Genomic DNA, 23,903 nt, shown 5'->3' with positions numbered 1-23,903 from the left:
CAAGGTAGCCCAATCCTTTTGAGGCAAAGGACATGCCAAAACGGTCTTTTATGATAAGCAAAGCGTTCTTGAGGGTACACGGGAATTTCATCTAGCCACTTTCATCATGTTGGTTTGATTTGTGTTCACTACTTCGATAATTTGATATGTGGGTGGATCGGTGCTTAGGCCCTGTTCTTACTTGAACAAACCTCCTACTTATGACTAACCCCCTCGCAAGCATCCACAACTACGAGAAAAATATTAAGAATAAATTCTAACCATAGCATTAGACTTTTGGATCCAAATCAGTCCCTTACGAAGTAGCGCATAAACTAGGGTTTAAGCTTTTGTCACTCTAGCAACCCATCATCTAATAACTACTCCACAATGCATTCCCTTAGGCTCAAATATGGTGAAGTGTCATGTAGTCAACGTTCACATGACACCACTAAGGTAATCACAACATACTTATCATCAAAATATCGAACACATATAAAATTCACATGATTACTTGTAACAAGATTTCTCCCGTGACCTCAAGAACAAAAGTAACTACTCACAAGTGATAAACATGTTCATGATCTGAGGGTTATTAAATAGCATAATGGATCTGAACATATAATCTTCCATGAAATAAACCATATAGTAATCAACGACAAGATGTAATCAACTACAAGATGTAATCAACACTACTAGTCACCTACAAGTACAAATCTGTAGTTCTGGTACAAAGATTGAACACAAGAGATGAACTAGGGTTTGAGAGGAGATGGTGCTGTTGAAGATGTTGATGGAGATTGCCCTCCCCAAGATGAGAGGGTTGTTGGTGATGATGATGACGATGATTTCCCCCTCCGGGAGGGAAGTTCCCCCGGCGGAATCGCTCCGCCGGAGGGCAAAAGTTCTCCTTCCCAAGTTCCACCTCGAGACAGTGGCGCTTCATCCCAAAAGTCCTCTCCTTATTTTTTCTAGGTCAAAATGACTTATATACTAGAAGAGGGGCACCGGAGGTGGGCTGGGCTGAGCACAACCCACCAGGGCGCGCCTGGGGGGGGGGGGGCTGGCGCACCCTGGTGTCTTGTGCTCACCAGGTGGCCCCCCACTGGTAGTTATTTGCTCCAGTATTTCTTATTTATTCCGTAAAAATTCCTCTTGAAGTTTCAACTCATTTGGAGTTGTGCAGAATAGGTGGCCTGATGTAGCTTTTTTAGGTCCAGATTTCCAGCTGCCGGAATTCTCCCTCTTTGTGTGAACCTTGCATATTATCAGAGAAAAGGCATTAGAATTACTCCAAAAAGCATTATTATGCATAAGAACATTATAAATAATAGTAGGTAAACATGATGCAAAATGGACGTATCAGTATGCTCACTGCTAATTGACTAAATTAAGTTTCTGAACCCCATATCTGTCAATATTAATGCATGAGTAAAGTTCTCAGCATCATGTTTAATTATATCTGCCACAAATCATTGAATTTGCTAAAAAATGCAATCAGGCATACACTGGAAGTAGCAAACATTCAATGATCCTTTCTGTTGGGGAACGCGGTAATTTCAAAAGTTTCCTACGCACACGCAAGATCATGGTGATGCATAGCAACGAGAGGGGAGAGTGTTGTCCACGTACCCTCGTAGACCGTAAGCGGAAGCGTTATGACAACACGGTTGATGTAGTCGTACGTCTTCACGATCCAACCGATCTTAGTACCAAAAGTACGGCACCTCCGCGATCTGCACACGTTCGGCTCAATGACGTCCCACGAACTCACGATCCAGCAGAGTGTCGAGGGAGAGTTTCGTCAGCATGACGGTGTGATGACGGTGATGATGAAGCTACCGGCATAGGGCTTCACCTAAGCACTACAACGATATGACCGAGGTGGATTATGGTGGAGGGGGGCACTGCACACGGCTAAGAGATCAATGATCAATGTGTGTGTCTATGGGGTGCCCCCTCCTCCGTATATAAAGGAGTGGAGGAGGGGGAGGTCCGGCCCTCTACTATGGCGCGCTCTGGGGAGTCCTACTCCCACTGGGAGTAGGATCCCCCCCTTCCAAGTAGTCGGAGTAGGAGAGAAGGAATGGGAAGAGAGAAGAGAAGGAAGGAGGGGGCGCCGCCCCTCCCCCTAGTCCAATTCGGACAAGGCCTTGGGGGCGCGCGGCCTTCCTAGGAAGCCCCTCTCTCTCTCCCTTAAAGCCCAATAAGGCCCATATACTCCCCGACGAATTCCCGTAATTATCCGGTACTCCAATAAATACCCGAACCACTCAGAACCTTTCCGATGTTCGAATCTAGCCTTCCAATATATCAATCTTTACGTCTCGAACATTTCGAGACTCCTCATCATGTCCCTGATCTCCTCTGGGACTCCGAACAACCTTCGGTACATCAAAACACATAAACTCATAATACAAATCGCCATCGAACATTAAGCGTGCGGACCCTACGGGTTCGAGAACTATGTAGACATGACCGAGACATATCTCCGGTCAATAACCAATAGCAGAACCTGGATGCTCATATTGGCTCCTACATATTCTACGAACATATTTGTCGGTCAAACCGCATAACAACATTCGCTGTTCCCTTTGTCATCGGTATGTTACTTGCCCAAGATTCGATCGTCGGTATCTCAATACCTAGTTCAATCTCGTTACCGGCAAGTATCTTTACTCGTTCCGTAATGCATCATCCTACAACTACTCATTAGTCACATTGCTTGCAAGGCTTATAGTGATGTGCATTACCGAGAGGGCCCAGAGATACCTCTCCGACAATCGGAGTGACAAATCCTAATCTCGGTCTACGCCAACTCAACAAGTACCATCAGAGACACCTGTAGAGCACCTTTATAATCACCCAGTTACCTTGTGACATTTGGTAGCACACAAAGTGTTCCTCCGGTATTCGGGAGTTGCATAATCTCATAGTCATAGGAACATGTATAAGTCATGAAGAAAGCAATAGCAATATACTAAACGATCAAACGCTAAGCTAACTGAATGGCTCAAGTCAATCACATCATTCTGTAATGATGTGATCCCGTTAATCAAATGACAACTCATGTCCATGGGTAGGAAACTTAACCATCTTTGATTCAACGAGCTAGTCAAGTAGAGGCATACTAGTGACACTCTGTTTGTCTATGTATTCACACATGTACTAACTTTCCGGTTAATACAATTCTAGCATGAATAATAAACATTTATCATGATATAAGGAAATATAAATAACAACTTTATTATTGCCTCTAGGGCATATTTCCTTCACTTTCTTCTTGCATGAACTGTACAAACATTAGATATGTCATTTTATCAGATAGGAACAAATTAAGAGTGTGTACAATAACAGTCTGCTTATGTTTGTTTTTTTGCGGGGTAACACCCTACAACTTATGTTTGCACATATAGCAATAATAATAGCCAGAGTAGCATGTCATGAATATTACCAACAGATAAGCATAGAAAGTAAGAAATCATATGAACATCTAACTAACCTGTGAGCAGCCATTGGGATCCTCAGATTTAGAATTCAGGAAAAAATGACCCAGAAACAACATACAAAAATTTGTTGAACCAATAAGCCCGAACCAGTCCTGAGCACTGGGTGTCAGCATCAGCAAAGTTGAAGAGCCCGATCATAGTACAAACATTCAGTGCAAAGGGATTGTAGTGGCCTAGAGGGGAAGGGAAATCTGCAGCAAAGTTGAATATTCTCTATGAATGCCCTCAGCCAATCAGCCTCCCCGCATCAATATTCCCCGCACACCTGGTACTTTGATACTGCGGTCAACAAATCCAGTGAGACGATGGATTAGGTTAGGACGAAGCGAACGAGAGGGAGATGTCTATGAGTGAATCCTGGGGCAGGGGGATACCGTCACGGCGGCAAGCGGACCTAGAGCGGACGCTGTCACAGAGATCATAGCGTTGCCGCTTGCTTCGCCTTCTCTACGATCACACGTTTAGATCCAACGACTGAAACCATTGATGGCCTGGGAGGGCTGGAATAGTGCTTGGTTATGTATTAAAATTTCACAACATCATTGTCCACATCTTTTTATTTTTCATATCACCCAATTCTACGAAAGTGTTTAGATGGGACGCGACATCCTCATTAGGATTACCGGAAAATTGCTCTTTTGTAACAAGATTCAATAAAGCGGCATTAATATCATAAACTTCACACTAGTAGCGGGAGAATAAATTTGAGTACTAATAAAATCATTATTATTAGTATTAGAAAAATCACACAACTATGTACTTCCTTGTGACATTATGACTAGGCAAGCATGATCACAAGCAAATAAAAGATCAAACAAAAAGGCAAACAGAAAATATTTTTGTATTTTTTATTGTAGAACTTTTTTAGAAGTGGGGGAGAAGAAAATGAGAGCCAAATGGCAAATAATGTAATTGCAACGAGATGAAAGTTTATGTGTAGGTACTTGATAGATGTTGATGATGTCTCCCCGGCAACGGCGCCGGAAATTCTTCCTCCTACTTGTGAGTTGAGTTGGGATTTCCTCGAAGAGGAGAGGATGATGCAGTACAGTAGAGATAAGTATTTTCCTCAGTTATGAAACCAAGGTTACCAATCCAGTAGGAAAACCAAACAACACTATGTAAACAACACCTGCACACAAACAACAAATACTTGCAACCCAACACATAAAGGGGTTGTCAATCCCTCAACGGTTACGGGCAAGATTAAATTGTATCAGATTTGATAAATAGTTCTAAAAAACTACACAAATAAATAAATAAAAGAAAATTACAGCAAGATATTTTTAGGATTTTTATACGATAAAAGATAGAACCCGGGCCATAGTTTTCACTAGAGATTTCTCTCGAGAAAATAACATACGGTGGGTAAACAAATGACTGTTGAGAAATTGATAGAAAAGCAAGTAATTATGATGATATCCAAGGCAATGATTATACATAGGCATCACGTGCAAGATTAGTAGACCGAAATGATTCTGCATCTACTACTATTACTCCACACATCGACCGCTATCCAGCATGCATCTAGTGTATTAAGTTCATGGAAAAACAGAGTGATGCATTAAGCAAGATGACATGATGTAGACAAGATAAACCCGCATATGAATAAACCCCATCCTTTGACCCTTAATGGCAACTATACATACGTGTCATGTCCCTTTCTGTCATTGGGATTGAGCACCACAAGATCGAATGAATCACATAGCACCTCTTCCCATGGCAAGATAAATCAATCTAGTTGGCCAAACAAAACCAATAAATCGGATAAGAAATAGGAGGCTATATTAATCATGCATAAAAGAGTTCAGAGAAAACTCAAATAATATTCATGGATAGATCTGATCATAAACTCATAATTCATCTCAACAAACACACCACAAAAAAAAGAATTACATCGGATATAACTCCAAGAACATCAAGGAGAACATTGTATTGAAGAACATCAAGAGAGAAGAATCCATCTAGCTACTAACTATGGACCCGTAGGTCTGTGGTAAACTACTCACGCATCATCAGAGGGGAAACAAGGTTGATGAAGAACCCCTCCGTGATCGATTTCCCCTCCGGCAGAGTACCAGAGAAGGCCTTCAGACCGGATCTCTCGAGAGCAGAGGCTTGCAGTGGTGAAAAAAGTATTTCGTGGACTCCCCCGAGGGTTTTCTGATTTATGGGTATTTGTAGAGGCGGAGTTAGGTCAGATAAATCTCTATGGGCCCCACCACCCATCAGGGCACGCCTACTCCCTGGGTTCGCCATGGTGGATGGTGGACCCATGCTCCACGTCTGGTCTTCCCCCAAAGCTTCTAGTGTCCCTTATGTCGAGAAAAAATCTCCAAAAAGTTTCATGGCATTTGGACTTCATTTGGTATTGATATTCTGTGAAACCAAAAAAAGCAAAAAAACAACTGGCACTGGGCATTGAGTTAATAGGTTAGTCCCAAAATATGATATAAAGTTGCTTATAAATGTATACAAGACATCCAAGATTGATACTTTAATAGCTTGGAATAATCAAAAATTATAGATACGTTGGAGATGTATCACATGGCATCACATTCCCAAATATTGGCATGTTCTAAACTATAATTACGGTGAAAGTTCACCCACGGATGCCCTTACCCTTGTTCACTTTGTCGTCATAGCGGTCAAAAACATGATACATGTCAAGGCGGATATGATCGTTGCCAGAGTTGAAGGTTAGAAGTGGCACCACCATCCTCCTCCTTCATGGCCAGAGAGGCAAAGAGGGCATACTGCCCGCCTTTCCTCCAGTGTGAGGGCACGTGTGGCCCAGTCTTGTGCACATCCCTCGGCTTCAGACTTGCATCACTCCTGGGGCATCCGATGTAGTGAGCATTGGCGTCGTTGACCTCGAACTCGGACATCACTGGGTCGATGAGCCAACATAGTGGTTTCTGGGCCAACTCGGGCGGCCTCGAGCCACCTGCACCGGTGGAATCAAGCCCACTTGCGGGATACAATAGATTCCCACCGCCACGACTTGGACGAGGATGTCGGTGTCAAAACCGGTGGATCTCGGGTAGGGGGTCCCGAACTGTGCGTCTAGGCGGATGGTAACAGGAGACAAGGGACACGATGTTTTTACCCAGGTTCGTGCCCTCTTGGTGGAGGTAAAACCCTACTCCTGCTTGATTAATATTGATGATATGGGTAGTACAAGAGTTGATCTACCACGAGATCGGAGAGGCTAAACCCTAGAAGCTAGCCTATGGTATGATTGTTGTTCGTCCTACGAACTAAAACTCTCCGGTTTATATAGACACCGGAGAGGGCTAGGGTTACACAGAGTCGGTTACAATGGGAGGAGATCTTCATATCGTATCGCCAAGCTTGCCTTCCACGCCAAGGAAAGTCCCTATCCGGACACGGGACGAAGTCTTCAATATTGTATCTTCATAGTACGGGAGTCCGGCCAAAGGTCATAGTCCGGCCATCCGGACACCCCCTAGTGAATGATTCCCTCAGTAGCCCCTGAACCTGGCTTCAATGACGACGAGTCCGGCGCTCCAATTGTCTTCCGCATTGCGAGGCGGGTTCCTCCTCTGAATACTTCGTAGAAGATGTTTGAACACAAGGATAGTGTCCGGCTCTGCAAAAATAAGTTCCACATACCATCGTAGAGAGAATAATATCTGCACAAATCTAATATGTTGACGTATTCCGCAACGTGACATCACGCCAGAGTCAAGCCTTTATTCAAATCATTTTATTGTTCCACCTCAGCGCGTTTTGCGAGGCGGTTTCCTTGGCACGTCTTGTCAAAGCAGAGATCATGTCCCCTTATTCCGGGATTCTCATCAATACGGGCGTGGGTAACCCAACCGTGCCTTTTGGTATGACTCTCTAATTGAAAGCGAGTCCCAAAAGGTTATGGGGAGGGCTCTTGGTATTCAACTCCTTTATAAAGAGACCAAGGCTCGACTCCCTTCTCTTTCAATCCAATCGAATCCGCCCCTTGCCTCGAGTTCCAACACTCAAAGCTTCTAGTTTTAGGCGCTTCGGACTTTCGACGATGTCCGGTTCTGACCTTCAAGGCCGGTGGGTGCCTTCCTCCATTACGGAAGAAGACGTGCGAAAGCTGAGAGATGCCAGGTATCTAACCGGCGAAAACTCGCATAGGCTGCCTGCTCAAGGGCAGGCCATTCCTTCTCCCCAGCCTGGTGCGAGCGTGGTGTTCATATCTCACTTCCTTCGGGGGCTAGGCTTCCCGATTGATCCCTTCATGAGAGGGCTGATGTTCTATTACGGGCTGGAATTCCACGACCTAGCTCCGGAGTCCATCCTCCAAATTTCATCATTCATTGTTGTGTGTGAAGCCTTCCTCCATATCACCCCTCACTTCCAATTGTGGCTTAGAACCTTCAAGGTGGAGCCGAAGATGATCGAGGGGCAGCACGCTGAGTGCGGAGGAGCAATCATAAGCAAGATAGCCGGCGCTCCATGGCCCGAGGGCACTTTCCAAGAAGAGTTCGGCTTATGGCAACAGGACTGGTTTTACATCACCGCCCCCAGGGGCACCACATGGGTGGCGCCACCTGCTTTTCGCTCGGGTCCCCCACCACGGCGAGCGTCATGGGTCAATGAAGGGCTTATCTGGGGGCCGTGCAAAGACGTGCCCCTCCTGCAGGACCGCATTCGAGATCTCCTAGAAAGAGATATTAACTTGACCGTGGTGGCGCAAGTTATGCTGATTCGCCGCACGCTGCCCTACAAACGCCGCCCTCTCCGCCTGTGGGAATCTAATCTGGAGGGACCACGAGTCCTACAACACTTTATGAGCGCGACGCCCGTGGAGATGTACAAATTGTTCTTCGGACCACAAGCAAGGTGTCCGGACTTGTCCGAGGACGCAGGTCTGAGCTGCAATCGCCAGGATGCTAAGGTAAGTAGCCCCGTATTTGGACACACCATCCGTATTTTCATCATAAAGTTTCCCTTTAACAGAGCTATCCTTTGAACAGGAGTGGATAGCGAAGGCAAAGCTTATCAGGTGTCCGGCCCCCCTGCCCGAGACCGCGTCGGATCCTGTGTTAACCAGGATGCTGGAGATTACGCTTTCGGCAGAGGGCAAAGAGGGGAACCAAGGAGCTACCGCCTCCACGGAGGAGACTGTCAGGAAGGGAGGAATCGAGAATTCCCCCAACCTGGGAAAGAAAAGGAGTGCCTCTGAAGACCCGGAGGGGATGACCTCGAAACGGGGGAAGAAATCTTTGTCAGAGGATCCGGCGCCGGAGACTGCCTCGGCCGCATTGCGCCCTCAAGGGCATCAGCTTTCCTCCGAGCCGTAAGTAAAGAGAGGGGTTCAAAAATTAGTGGCATCCCTGTTTTATTTCTGAGGAAGATAACCAAAATATTACCTTGCAGTTCGGACCTCAACCCTTCTCAGCAGAGCTCGTCTTCAGGGGATCTTCGTCCGGAGATGATGGAGAGCGAAACACCTCCCCTAGATGCACCGACTTACGAGGCAGGCGACCCCGAGGTGTCGTCCCAGCGGGTTTCTCCAAGTCCGGATCCCGAAAAAGGTCATTGGGCTAGTCCGGTGCCCTCTGGTGCGCGGTCGGAGAGGCTGAGGGATCTGCTCGGGCGAGCATCCGTCTCAGAAGAACACCGTATGTTGATGAACATGGTGATAGGAAGGATTTCATCCGCGGAAAGCGGGTTATATGAGGCCGCCAGGAGTTTACTGACAGGCTTTGAGGTACGTGAAAAGGTGTACCTTTTGGTAGAGCCGCATAAAATGCGCCCTATATAAATAGTAGCCCCTGAGACTCTGTGTGTCGTCAAGAATGATGGCGCACAGAGGATCAAAACCCCAGGTATAAAATGTCACCTTTTTATGAAGGTGGCGAGGCGTTCGGTGGCTAGCCGGACTGATGAATCTGCCGAGCTAAAGCGGCAACTTGACGTGGCGGATGCCGACATCACGCTTGTAAATAAGTGGCTAGACGAGGCGCAAGGTATGCTCCACAGATATCTTATAAGAGGAGTTCGATGCTCGTGCCTTACAATATATGTGCTTATTGCAGATAGTGTTGCTGCCGTGGAGAACCTACGGGCGGAACTTGCCTGAGCCAAGGAGCAAGCAAGGAAAAGTGATGCGGCTGCCGTTAAGGTGGCTGAAGAGCTGAAAGCCGAACAGGCTGCTCACTGCCAGAGTAAGAAGGTAATAACCGAGATGGCTATAAAATTGAAGGATGCCGCCGACCGTTGTAAATTTCTCGAATAAGAAGAAAGGGCGGCTCAGAAGGACCTTGAGAAGATCATTGCCGAGGCCAAGGATGCTCGCTCTGCAATGAGAGCTATGAAGGAGGAGCTGCGTCAGGCCGGAGATATCACGGCTGGAAAGCCCTATATGCTGCGGATGAAGTTCGGGGATCCTAGGTATGCTCCGTTAGACCGGCAATGGAGTGCGGAAAACACTTATCTGGATGTGGCAGCGAGTGCAGCGGACGCAATCGAACACTTCCGAGGTCGAGGTGACCATAAATTGGAAGAACTTTTTTGGTCGCAGTTCCACAATCCAGAACTCCCCCTTTCGGTATCCGACCGTTTGGCCGCCTTTGCGGACCTGAACAGGTTATCCGAACTTTCCATGAAGTATGTTGCGAGTCGTTTGTGGCCGGGGGAGCCAGAGCCGAAGAGTTATTTTGGATTGGTGCAGCAGTTCCTTGGTTCTGTGCCACATGTTGATGCGATGAAGAGGTCGGCGTGCATAGAGGGTGCACAAATGGCTCTTGCCCGTGTCAAGACATACTGGGAAAATATGAAGGCCAGTGTTGTCACATCCCGGGATTTGGACGAAGGCCGGGTACCTGCCAAGCACTACTTTGAGGAAGTTCTTCCGGGCGCTTGTTTAATAGAAGCGTAGTGCTCGAAGGATGTTGTGTTCGAATAGCATGTGCTATTGTAAAAGAAATATTTGGATATAATATAAAAACTTTTTATACTTGTGCTTTGCAAGAATTATAATACCTCCTGTGCGGCCGTTAATGTATATGTGTATATAACCTGAAAGATGGCAGTCGTTGGCTTCAGTCCCCACGCATATAATGTGGGGGTGTTTGCAAAAAGGCGCCTTTTCACACTTAATCCAACGTCTTGGTCCTACAAAGGAGGTGATAGCGCGGCGAACTAGGCAACCGGACTATAATGCTTTATCACTTTCACTTAGCCATAGGAGTTTGACATTGGGGCTACTTAATAGCCCCTGGAGGCACCGCGCTCGCCCGAATTCGGGGCGCGTGTGTGCCTGACCGGGAAGTGGCCCTTCGTTGATGCGGAGGAATCCTAAAGATTCCGAGAGTCATCGAGTGGTTGACCAGTCTCTCGCTATATCATGACAGTCAGTTTTCGGCTTTCTCTACTAAGGTGCTCGCCTGGCCGAACCGGGGCACAATCGCAGTAGTTCTCCTGGTGCCGCGTTAGCCGATATAACGGAACGTAAGGCAGCAAAACACAGGAGCCGGAAAAACCCAACATTTGACCAAAGACATGATTCGGAGCTGATGCATATAAGGCCAAACTAGCGACGCTGAACACTCCCTAAGGTATTCGGTCTTTATGAAGACGGGCCGAAACAGAGCCCGTGGTAAAAAAAGCCCCTGGTGTCCAGGTACGCGCAAAATTCTGGCGTGACCATATGCCAAGACGCCAGCCTCCTCCTCGGTTATAGCGAAAACCGGGGGATGTTGTCAACAAGAGACAGTAAAAAAGGTTTACATAGGGTCTTAATCTGAAAAGAATCCTTGAAACGGGTCCCTACTGCACGTCTGCGCCTGTGTCTCTGTTGTGCCATATCCTGGACGGGCATAGCACGGTGTTTGTCTGTGAAAAAGAGGAACTTTAGTAAAAAAATAAACGTGCGAGAAATCTATATTAGAATAAACAAAATATAGTTGGGGCAAGAAGTGAGCCGTATTGTCTCTTGGTGTGAACACGCGGAGCCCCTTGTACAGGGTTATGCGGCTATTAAGCCCATGTATGTTGACGCCGGACTCGTTGAGCCGTGTCCGGGATAGTTGGGCTGGATTAGTGTGCGGCTGTCCAGGCGGCCGCACCATTACCCGTACTTTGGGGGTCAATTGATATTCCCCTATAATGAGATGATGCCTCATGGGCCGGGCATTTTAAGTGCAAGGGATGCATAATGCGGTATTGCGTTAAAGCGAGCGAAAGCTTCACGTCCCAGTAGCGCTTGATAGCGACTTACGAATGGGGCGATGTGGAAGGTTAGCTTTTCGCTTCAGAAGTTGTCGGGTGAGCCGAACGTGACTTCTAACGAAAGGGAACCCATACTCTGGGTATCTGGGCCCGGCGTGACTCCTTGAAAGGAAGTGTTGCCATGGCGGATTATAGCTGGGTTTACCCCTAGTTTGCGGATTGTGTCCTGATATAACAGGTTTAAGTCACTGCCGCCGTCCATAAGGACTCGTGTAAATTGTAGTCCGTCAATAACCGGATTCAAGACCAAGGTAGTCCAGCCTGTGTTCCGGGCCCCTCTGGAGTAATCCTGATAATCAAAGGTGATTGGTTGTAACAACCAGTGGCGGTGCTCCTCTGGGGCTAGCCGTGTGGCACGTGTCTTCGCGAGTGCCGTTCTGTTTTCCCTTTTGTCATCCGAAGTGAATTTACTGTTTTGACTTCTTGTGGGAACTTCTTTTATTCTCCAGTGTTCTGCTTGTGGGGTGCGTCGTCATCCTCGCTTGGTGTGTCAAGCCCCTTGTGTTCGGCATTGAGTTTACCGGACTGTTTGAAGACCCAACAATCTATGTGGGTATGGTTTGCAGGTCTCCCAGGGGTACTGTGGATTTGACATGTTTTGTCCAGGATTTTGTTGAGGTTAGACAGCTCGTCCCTGTCATCTTTGGGTGGCGGTTTTTCTGATTTTGCCGAGAGCTTTTGAATCCAGCATTGACTGTCGTGCTCATCGGGCTATTATCCTTGATCCGGCGCTGTTCTTTGTTACGACGCGGTTTCCCGTTTCCATCTCTGAGTTCGGATGTACTCGGGTCATTGGTGCTGCTTCTTGCCAACCAGCTATCCTCTCCTACACAAAAGCGGGTCATGAGGCTTGTTAATGCGGCCATTGTTCTTGGCTTTTCTTGGCCGAGGTGTCTGGCGAGCCATTCGTCTCGGACGCTATGTTTGAAAGCTGCTAGGGCCTTGGCGTCCGGACAGTCGACTATCTGATTCCTTTTAGTAAGGAATCTGTTCCAGAGTTTCCGGGCTGACTCTCCGGGCTGCTGAGTTATATGACTCTGATCATCTGCATCCAGAGGTCGGACATAGGTCCCTTGAAAGTTTGCCCGAAAAGCGTCCTCGAGCGCTTCTCAACTTCCCATGGTGTTTTCGGGAAGGCTTTTAAGCCAATACCGGGCTGGCCCTTTGAGCTTAAGGGGTAAGTATTTTATGGCGTGAAGGTCATCTCCTCTGGCCATGTGTATGTGGAGGATATAATCCTCGATCCAGACTCCGGGGTCTGTTGTTCCGTCGTATGCTTCTATGTTCACGAGCTTGAATCCCGCGGGAAATTCATGATCCAGCACCTCATCGGTGAAACATAGGGGATGTGCGGCGCCCCTGTATGTAGGTGTGCCGCGATGTTCAGATATTTTTTGCATCGCATTGTTCGCTGGAGCTTGCTTTCTTGGCCCATATATGGATCTAGTTGGGCCAGTTTTGCGAATCCTTAGGCGGATCGCACTCGTATTGAGTGCAGCGCCCTTTGTCGCTTGAGACCGATTGTGGGGCCGTCTATCCGACCTGGTGGCTTCCTTATTTTTTGACTGTGGGGGCTTTATGGCCTCTTCATCAAATTCCAGTAGTAGTTTCTGCTCCGGATAGCTCTTTGTGTGACGACTGTTGCCGTACTTGTGTGCGGTATTGAGTACTTTGCCCCATCTGATTCTGAGTGCATCTTCCGCTGTTTTAAGCCTCCACTTCTGCTTTTTCAGGCTACGTGCAGTGGCAACGAGCCTTTGGTGGAGGTTCTGATGTTCCAGCAATTTATCCGGCGCGAGGTCGTCCAGACTATTATCTTTCCCGGGGATTGGTTGTTCGGATTGTCCGCCCTGTTCGGATGGTTGCTCGATGGCATGTTCGTCTTCCATTGATTCGCCCTGCTCTATGGCTGGGTCTTTATCAAGGTGGGGCTTGGTGTGGCGCTTACGTCGCCGCTTTGATTGTTTTTCGAGGGAGCGATCCCTGGTTGCGCCCTTTTGATCCTCGTTATCATTTCTTTTAGGTGTGTCCATCATGTATACATCATATGATGAAGTGGCTTTCTAGTGCCCTATAGGTGCTGGTTCTTGGTCGTCTCCTCCATCGGCGTCCATACCGTCGATGTCTTCGGAGTCGTAGTCGAGCGTGTCGGTTAGATCGTCGATAGTGGCTATGAAGTGGGTGGTGGGTGGGTTTCGAATTTCTTCGTCGTCCGCGTCCCAACCCTGCTGACCATAGTCCGACCAGGGCTCTCCTGACAAAGAGAGAGACTTTAGTGAATCCAGGATATCGCCAAAGGGCGAGTGCTGAAAGACGTCCGCGGCGGTGAACTCCATGATCGGAGCCCAATCGGGTTCGATCGGAAGGGGTTCGGAATATTCAGAGTCCAGAACAGAGTCCGGCACCTTGGAGTCACGGGCCTTGCAAAGTACTAGGCTGGTATTCGGCTCTATCGCCGTAGAGATTGCGGCTCCTGGGGCAGTGTCCAACCGTCCGTCCCTGGCTAGCGCAGTCGGCTCCGAGCTAATGGTCGGAGCGGACACCTGAGCGGCACTCTGGGCGCTGTCCGGCGGCAGAGCTAGATCATGCCCATAGAGACAATGTGGCATGCTCGGCCGTGGCTCGAATCCGTCGAAGTTCAAGTCCCCGCGGATGTCGGCCCTGTAGTTTAAGCTTCCAAACCTGACCTGATGGCCAGGGGCGTAGCTTTCGATCTGCTCCAGATGGCCAAGCAAGTTGGCCCGCAGTGCGAAGCCGCCGAATACGAAGATCTGTCCGGGGAGAAAAGTCTCACCCTGGACCGCGTCGTGGTTGATGATCGAAGAAGCCATCGGGCCTAAAGGTGACGACACAGAGGAACTCTCAATGAAAGCACCAATGTCAGTGTCAAAACCGGCGGATCTCGTGTAGGGGGTCCCGAACTGTGCGTCTAGGCGGATGGTAACAGGAGAAAAGGGACACGATGTTTTTACCCAGGTTCGGGCCCTCTCGGTGGAGGTAATCCGGACACGGGACGAAGTCTTCAATCTTGTATCTTCATAGTCCGGGAGTCCGGCCAAAGGTCATAGTCCGGCCATCCAGACACCCCCTAGTCAAGGACTCCCTCAATGGACCTCGGGACATATTCCTCCGAGGACGGGCGCGGAGCCAGGTGGACGACAACCTTCTCGTCGTCTCCGAGGACAGGTCCCAGTCGATGGATCCAGAGTTGTTGGACTCAGATTCACTACCCGCCATGCCGGAGAAGGTCGGAGAGTAGTTGGATAGTGGAGTGGAGTGAGAGTGAAGTGGTTAGGGTTTCGTCCGGATGCTGATAGGTAGGGGATATTTGTGGGGTTGGGTGGACCAGTGTGGGCTGGATCGTGTGGTAGGCATGTCCGGGCCTACCCACATCTGCCCCCGATTTGAACTGGGTATGGAGGTCGTGGGACAACCCAGACATATAGGGGCGGTTTGAGAGGTCCGGTTGGTTGCATTGTCGTGGCTAGTCAATGATCAGGCCATTCGCCCGGGCGTATAGGGAGGATATGAGGGGTCCGGTTGTAGATGCTCTAATCATATTGTTGTTTTTGGTGGGCGTCATTTGGATGTTCATGTCATCAAATTTTGTGTCAAATCTCTTATCATTTTTTACGGATGAAACTTCGCAATGAAAACGGTTGTGTGCATCAATCAATGACAAGACTATTTTGTTCGCGAGTAAAGTTTATGTTGCATGACCATATCGGTTAGTGATATTTTTCCGCAGAGGCGGCAATGACCTTGGTTGGATGGCGCGTGGTGGTCGTCCGTAGCGTCCTTGGTGGCTCGATCTGGAGCAGCCAGATCTGGTCACCGGGTCTTGGGGCGCAATGTCCTATGGTGATCGGTGCAGTCTAGGTGGAGTCGGGGTGACTGAGAATTCAACTCATAGTTGGTAGGGTCCTTGGAGGTGGATGATGGCATCCAAGAGCGCGTGTGGGTGGGCAGTGTCGGGATTGGGCGTGATGTGTAACACTGGCTTGCGGGTGGATGCTGTGGTGGCAGTGTAACATTGTGCCCCGACGTGCTCGGGGTGGCTGCTCCAACGGTATAGCGTGTGAGCTCCCTCAAGCGACGCGAGGCATCCTAGCACCACTATGTTGTCTTATGGATCGGCGCTGAAGGCCATAGATGAGGCGTTGTGCAAGCTCGCCTAACCCAAGGCCAAAGGGCGAGGGCCGAGGCTTGCTGGGCAATGGCCATTGACAGCCGCCGGTTCGTGTCCCTCCCGGTCCTCCTGGACTGGCTTGCGACGCAGGTGTCGACTCTTTCTTCGATGGAGGCGCTGACCCAGAATCGATGGTTGATGTCGGGCTAGTAGTGGATGGAGAAGCCTCCGCTCCTCCTACTGTGGAGGGTGTGCCGGGAAGTGGACGGTGTTGGGGAACGTAGTAATTCAAAAAAATTCCTACGATCACGCAAGATCTATCTATGTGATGTATAGCAACGAGAGGGTGTATCTTCATACCCTTGAAGATCGCTAAGCGGAAGCGTTTATCAACGTGGTTGATGTAGGCGTACACCTTCACGATCTGCCCCGATCAAGTACCGAACGTACGGCACCTCCGCGTTCAACACACGTTCAACTCGATGACGTCCTCACCTTCTTGATCCAGCAAGACGGGCGAAGTAGTGGATGAGTTCTGGTAGCACGACGGCGTGGTGACAGTGTTGGTGAAGAACAATCTCCGCAGGGCTTCGCCTAAGCACTACGGAAACTATGACGGAGGATAAACTAGAGGAGATGGGGTTGCCGGCACACGGCTTGGTGTTTCTTGATGTGTCTTTGGTGCTAGCCTGCCCCTCTATTTATATGTTGAGCCTTGGGGTCGAAACTTGGAGTAAAAGCCTCCACAAAGTCGGTTTCACCCGAAAGGCAAGAGTCCTTCTCGGACTCCAGGGCCAGACGCCAGGGTTCCCGGTGTCTGGACCCAGACGCCAGGGACCCTGGCGTCTGGCCCTGGACTCCGTAAAACTTCCTTTTGCGCTTTCCAAAAACCTTGTGGGCTTTCCCCTTTGGCCCAAATAAAGTGTTCTCGTACCCAAACATTTCGGGAAACATCCGGAACCCCTTCCGGTGAATTCCGGAACCCTTCCGGAGACCAAACACTATTATCCCATATATCAATCTTTATCTCCGGACCATTCCGGAGTTCCTCGTCATGTCCGTGAACAACATCCGGTCACCAACATACATAACTCATATCATACTATATCGTCAACGAACGTTAAGTGTATGGACCCTACGGGTTCGAGAACTATGTAGACATGACCGAGACACCTCTCTGGTCAAGAACCAATAGCGGAACCTGGATGCCCATATTGGCTCCTACATATTCTACGAAGATCTTTATCGGTCGAACCGCATAACAACATACGTTGTTCCTTTTGTCATCGGTATGTTATTTGCCCGAGATTCGATCGTCGGTATCTCAATACCTAGCTCAATCTCGTTACCGGCAAGTATCTTTACTCTTTACGTAATGCATCATCCCGCAACTAACTCATTAGTCACATTGCTTGCAAGGCTTATAGTGATGTGCATTACCGAGAGGGCCCAGAGATACCTCTCCGACAATCGGAGTGACAATCCTAATCTCGATCTATGCCAACTCAACAAGTACCATCGGAGACACCTGTAGAGCACCTTTATAATCACCCAGTTACGTTGTGACGTTTGGTAGCACACAAAGTATTCCTCCGGTAATCGGGAGTTGCATAATCTCATAGTCGTAGGAACATGTATAAGTCATGAAGAAAGCAATAGCAGTAAACTAAAGCGATCAAGTGCTAAGCTAACGGAATGGGTCAAGTCAATCACATCATTCTCCCAATGATGTGATCCCGTTTATCAAATGACAACTCATGTCTATGGTTAGGAAACCTTAACCATCTTTGATCAACGAGCTAGTCAAGTAGAGGCATACGAGTGACACTCTGTTTGTCTATGTATTCACACATGTATTATGTTTCTGGTTAATACAATTATAGCATGAATAATAAACATTTATCATGAATTAAGGAAATAAATAATAACTTTATTATTGCCTCTAGGGCATATTTCCTTCAGACGGTTGGTGGTGTTTCAGACATTGGAAGCTAGGGTGGTGAACTCTGGTGGTACATCGCATGGTTGGCTCTTCGGCGGGTGCTATGGTTGCGGTGATGGCTTCCCCTCTTGGTCGCATGGGCGGCGAGATGGCAACATCAGGTGGCTCGGGCTCATTCTCTGTCAGTGGCAGTGCCGGCGCCCAGATCTGGATATGGGAGTCCAAGCTCACCGTTGTTGCCCCGAGAACTCGTGGTGACACGCGGTAGCTGCCGAGCGAAAACTTTGCGCTTTGGCGCCGACGAAGGTGACGCTCGTGGGCGCTTCTCTCTTCTTGAAGAGATCGATGCGGTTCTTCTCTATGTCAGGGTTCCCGGTCAAAACTCTTGTTCGCTTCGGACTCGGCAGCGGCGACACTTCCGCCCTCTTCTCTCCTGGGGGCGTTGACGTGGAGTTTAGGTGTACTAGGGTGCAGTGTGGCATTGTACTCTGTCTTCCCTATGTTCTCTTTCGGTAGCGTAGTCCCGTGAGCTATGCGTGATCCGGTTACCCCGGGATCTGCTTTGTAAGAGGGCTACCTCTCCATTTTATATCGTTCGCCGTGTTCTTTGGTCATTGTTGTTGCTTTATACTCCCTCCATTCCTATATGTAGGGTGTATAGTTTTTGGCACGGATATTAAAGAACGCACATCGAGGGATAATTTCACAAGTTTTGGCCGAGATTACACCTGACTAATTGACATGAGAAAATAGAGGAGATTGCCTAATATAAGGAAATATAATCAAATCCCTAAAAAAATATCCAAACGAGTGGCGCAATGCAATACACCTTATATTTCGGATTTTTTTCTCAAAAATCTATACACCTTATATCAAGGAACAGAGGGACTATATAAAATGGGGCCAAAGCCTGTTTTGAGATATATGTTTTGATAATGTTAGTGTGATGACATACGGCAATTTATATTGCCGCAAGGTTGGCAAACACGGTAAATCCCGACAGAAAATTGAATTGGGACGGAGTTGTCATGCTTGTCAATTGAATTTGTCATCCGCGACCAACACAATCGCCACACGTTCGCATTTTCCATGCTCCCAACAAACGTTCCCTGGTTAATTCGGTCTTTTTTTGCAAGCAAGAACTACACCGTCTCCAAAGAAAAAAAGGACGCGGATTCAAGACGGCACAGTTACGTGGCGACTTCGGCAGCGCTACCTTTTGTGCATAACCAATTACCACTCCCTGAACTCCATGGACACCACTCTAGGTAGTTCGTGGTCTACACGAAATTAACTCACAGCCAGCACACGACGAATCGGTTCGTATCCGGCGGAGCCATAAACATGCAGGGGGACGATCATGGAGGTGGTGGTGGACAGCGAGAATGGCCGAGACGCCCTCTCCACGACGCCTCCCTCGCGGCTTAAAAAGTGCGTGGTGCTCCGCACGTCCAACCCCGCCCTCCTCCTTTCCCGCGCGCCAAACTTAGCCTCCCCCTCTCCCTCTCCTACCCTCTCCTTCCTCCATCTCTCCTCTGTGGGAAGGCTTTGGATCCCTCGATCTCCAGGGCCTTCCTCCTCCGACTGCTGTATCGCTCCACCACCACCACTATCCACATCCTCTCCATCGATCTCGGTCGATCCCCCGCACACCCTTCTCCGATCCGTTCATTCTCCCCGGCGACCTCGCGCCCTCCTCCACCGTCCCGTCTCGTCGATCTGACGGATCGAGGGACACACACGAGCCGGCCGTCCTCCGGTGGGTGCTCTCCTGCCTGCGCACGCGCGCGTACTTACGTGTATTGCACATACATACGGTGCGGCGCGACGGGATTGATGGCGTTCCATGAGGTCGAGGCGCCCCGGCGGTGCTGAGTCGACCCTCGATGATCGCCGGCACGCAGTGACGGCGGCGGCGGCTCCTCGGTCGTCGACCCTGCGTGTACCTTGGCGTTCTTGGCCCCCGCAAGGTCGCAGCAGGGCGTGGACGGATCGGCAAGATGAGCTGCTTGCCGTGTTTCGGGAAGAAGAAGGATGGCAACGCCGAGGGAGGGGGCGACGAGCAGGCGGCGGCGGGGCCGATGACGCCGCCTCCCGCCGTGCACTCGCCCGCGCCCTACCACGCCCCGGCTGCCGCCGCGCCCGTCGCCGTGGCAGCTCCGGCGAGCGTGACGCCGACCAAGCCGGCCGGCGGTGCGTCGGAGCTGGCCTCCTCTGCTTTTGTTTAGATTTCCTCGCGACGTCGCTCCTGCAGATTCAGTGCTTAATGAAACCGATTCATGCAGAGAGCGACGCCAACCCGGAGGACGCGCTGCGGCAGGCCATCGAGGTGAAGGCGTTCGCGTTCAGGGAGCTCGCGGCGGCCACCGACCACTTCACGCCGTACAACCTCGTCGGAGAAGGAGGCTTCTTCAGGGTGTACAAGGGCCAGCTAGAGAAGGAAGGGCAGGTACGTAGGCATGCTTGCCCTAAACAAGAACCGTATGATATGATCGCCATAGATATGTGCTTGCATACTGATTCGCTTGTGCGTTGGATTGATGGATCAGGCCGTGGCCATCAAGCAGATGGACAAGCATGGCTTCCAAGGCAACATCGAGTTTCTGACCGAGGTCTCCAAGCTCAGCAAGCTTCACCACGAGAACCTCATCGACATCATCGGCTACTGCGCCGACGGCGACCAGCGGCTCCTCGTCTACGAGCACATGGACGGCGGCACCTTGGAAGACCACCTCTACGGTACTCTACGCCCGCTCGTGATAAATTGTCCGGCCGGTGAACCGTCAACTCAATCGGTTAAATTGCTGATCAAATTTTCCCACCAATTCGACAGACTTGCCGCCGGAGAAGAAACCGATGGACTGGACGACAAGGATGAAGGTGGCCAACGGCGCCGCGCAGGGGCTGGAGTACCTGCACGAGAAAGCGGACCCGCCGGTGGTGTACGGCGACTTCAAGGCCTCCCAAATCTTGCTCGACGCCAGCTTCACGCCCAAGCTCTCCGACTTCGGCCTCCAGCAGCTCGGCCAGTCCGGCGGTGGCAACATGCCGATGGCGTCGCCGATGATGGGCGCCTTCGGGTGCCTCGCGCCGGAGTACGACCGCGGCGGCCAGGTCAGCATGAAGTCCGACGTGTACAGCTTCGGGGTGGTGCTGCTGCAGCTCATCTCCGGCAGGCGGACCGTCGACACCAGCAAGCCCGTCGAGGAGCAGAACGTCGTCACCTGGGTACGTAACTCACCACCGCATCCATCACCACGGCCATCGATTGGCGTCGACAATTTTTGCTAATTAAGGTTGTGCGATCCGCGGTGCGATCGTTGCAGGCACAACCGAAGTTCAAAGACCAGAAGAGATATCATGAGCTGGTGGACCCGCTTATCAAGAGGGAGTACCCGGCCAAAGCGTTGAACCAAGTGGTGGCCATGGCTTCCATGTGCTTGCAAGAAGAGGACTGCGTCCGGCCAATGATGGGCGATGTCGTCATGACGCTAGGCTTCCTCATGATGCTGCCGCCGGATCCGCCCGCCCCAGAGCCAGAGCCAGCCCCCGAGCCGGCACCCAAAAAGGACGACGAATCGCGTCGCTCTGGAAGCTCGTCGTCTTCTTCGGATGACGAGGACGGCGGCGAGGGCGAGGAGGAAGAAGAAGAGCAGAGTTAAGGATAAATTAATTGTTCCGGGATCGGTTTTGGGGAAATGGTAATAATATGCTTCAGAATTTTAATGTCAAAGAACCATGTAGACCATGTGGTTTGTTTGATGTGTCTGATGTGTAAGTAGTTCTATAGATGAATTGATTTTGGGGGTGGTTCAGGAAATGACCGTGACGATGGAACTTGAACGGCGGAGGGTCAGCAGTCAGGAGTAGACATGTTTAAAATATATTTTTAATTACAGCAGAGTTGCTAATTTGATTCGTAAAGCATGAAAGGACATAATTCGTTAGTTGAGTACAGTATATGTATGAAAAACATGACACAATAAAATGGTATCATTCTGATTTGCACGGATGCTTCACACTAAGAATATGTTTGGTAGCCTACATCGATTTTTGCCCTCTTGTATATGTGACTAAGTTGGGCCTGACTGAGTAAATACTAAAAGCTATGTGTGGACATACAGTAGTGCAGAACCGGGATTTAGCACCGGTTCGTAAGGCCCTTTAGTGCCGGTTCAGCAACCGGCACTAAAGCCCCCCCCCCTCCCCCTGTACCGGACCGCCACTAAAGGGCCACCACGTGGCACGAGCCAGCGCCGAGGGCGGGGAGACCATTAGTACCGGTTGGTAACACCAACTGATACTAAAAGGTTTAGGGGTTTTGGTTTTATTATTTATTTTTTTCTTTAGTGTGTGTTTTTCTTTTAATTTTTTTCATTTGTTGGTATTTTACGATACTCATATTGTACACGTTATGCATATATAAACAGAATTTCTCGTAGAACCGATCTATGTATATATATATATCATCAAATGTCTCGCACCACCATTCACACATACACACATGTACTATATATTATAATGAGTTATTAAATCACTAGGTGAAAGAACCGCGGATTAGTTTCAAGTAGATGGATCCTAAGTGATCAAGTAATGAATTATTGTAATAATCCATGAGTTGATCACTTAGGATCCATCCACTTGAAACTAATCCGCAGTTATTTCACCCAATGATATGATAATCCATTACTTGATCACTTAGGATCCATCCACTTAAAACTAATCCACGGTTCTTTCACCTAGTGATTTAATAACACATCATTATCATCATCATCTCATCAACATCATCACATTAATATATATATAAACTCTTGCATCATATATCATCACCAACAAGCTAATAATTATTATAGTCATTACCACTATTTAATCATCATATAGTCATTACCGCTATCTAATCACTCATATTGCTCTCTCTCTCTCAGGTAAAATAGCGTAGAACATATGTAGCACACCTGATTCATCATATTGGAGCATGTAGATGAACCTGCGTCCTAATTGTGGGCTGCGCTTCTGATTGCGGCTCCTAGTACTTCCCTGCAATCCCTCACAATTTTGCTCCAGTCTTTCACTATTAAGACTTGCCCGCTTTTAAAAATCCTGAATGCACTCATGTGCAATGTAGGATGTCTTGGCCGTAAGCTAACCATGGACATGCGACCTTTAGCCTCAATCCACTGAGGCACAACTATCATGGGGATTCCCTGTTGAAGAACATCGTAGTAACATACTTAGCAATGAAGTTTAGCTTAAAAATAATGTATGCAAAAGATGCACTGAGGACAAATAGTAAAAATCTTACCATCTTTCCTAAGTAGATGTGACCGTAGTTCAGTACGAACACTATTGGTCACATGTTTTGAGTACTAAGATTTTCAAGTTGAGAAAAATAATTTGTCTTGACAGTATGAAGATTCTCAAGCCATGAAACATAATGACTTACTCCTCGCAGTTTAGTTCAGCCCCGAAACAGTAGTAGGTCATGTCTACCAAGCGTCAGACATGTTTGCTTGAATGGAAATAAGCTGTCAACAGAAATTAGTTGTCAACTATTTTTTAATACATAATATTCAAGACATAAATATGATTGAGAAACTCACATAATGGTAGAACTAGAGGCGTGTGCACGTCGACCCGGATGTCGATATTGTCCTCAATATCATCTTCCGGACGAATATCAAAGGTGATAAGCATATCAGGCTCAAATGCATAAGTCTTGCATAGTGCTCTCCATTGTTTTGCATTCAAAATGGGTGTAGATGTCTGAATTATATAATTTTGTGGCTAAACTATAACCATGCTCGGTCCTCAAGTTAACTCTTTTTACCTCCATAGTTTCCATAGTACTGAAACCAACCTTATCCAAGACATACATTCTTGCATGATAGGGGATATGCTAGTAGAATAGTAAAAAATTAAAATTATAAGTTGAAGCAAAATAAGCAGAAGTCATGTTGAATTATGAAAAAAGACGTGTCATTGTGACTTACTGTATCCACTTCGATGGTGTCATCCAGCTTGATGTTGAAGCGCCTACCACCGACTAGGTGAGGCCTGTCGCACAGGCCGCACTCGTCTTCGCAGTATTTGCATATACCAA

The 23,903-nt window shown here is 48.6% G+C and overlaps 1 protein-coding gene across 1 annotated transcript; it reads left to right on the top strand.

Moving 5' to 3' along the window:
• The first annotated feature begins 19,803 nt into the window (after positions 1-19,803).
• LOC119350561 (probable serine/threonine-protein kinase PBL25) lies at positions 19,804-21,623 on the top strand. Its single transcript, XM_037618327.1, has 5 exons — positions 19,804-19,996; positions 20,089-20,252; positions 20,353-20,542; positions 20,637-21,031; positions 21,130-21,623. Exons 1-5 carry the CDS (start codon positions 19,804-19,806, stop codon positions 21,463-21,465), a joined length of 1,278 nt encoding a protein of 425 aa, XP_037474224.1. The 3' UTR covers positions 21,466-21,623.
• The last annotated feature ends 2,280 nt before the right edge of the window (positions 21,624-23,903 follow it).

The sequence above is a fragment of the Triticum dicoccoides genome, chromosome 1B (genome assembly GCF_002162155.2).
Source record: "Triticum dicoccoides isolate Atlit2015 ecotype Zavitan chromosome 1B, WEW_v2.0, whole genome shotgun sequence".
NCBI lineage: Eukaryota > Viridiplantae > Streptophyta > Magnoliopsida > Poales > Poaceae > Triticum > Triticum dicoccoides.
This window is presented reverse-complemented; position numbering and strand designations above follow the sequence as displayed.

Excerpts from the sequence above, each read along its gene's own strand:
- LOC119350561 (XM_037618327.1), top strand. The coding sequence starts at position 19,804 with ATGAGCTGCTTGCCGTGTTTCGGGAAGAAGAAGGATGGCAACGCCGAG. Across the intron at positions 19,997-20,088 it reads GCCGACCAAGCCGGCCGGCG|AGAGCGACGCCAACCCGGAG; the intron begins GTGCGTCGGAGC and ends CGATTCATGCAG. Across the intron at positions 21,032-21,129 it reads AGCAGAACGTCGTCACCTGG|GCACAACCGAAGTTCAAAGA; the intron begins GTACGTAACTCA and ends CGATCGTTGCAG.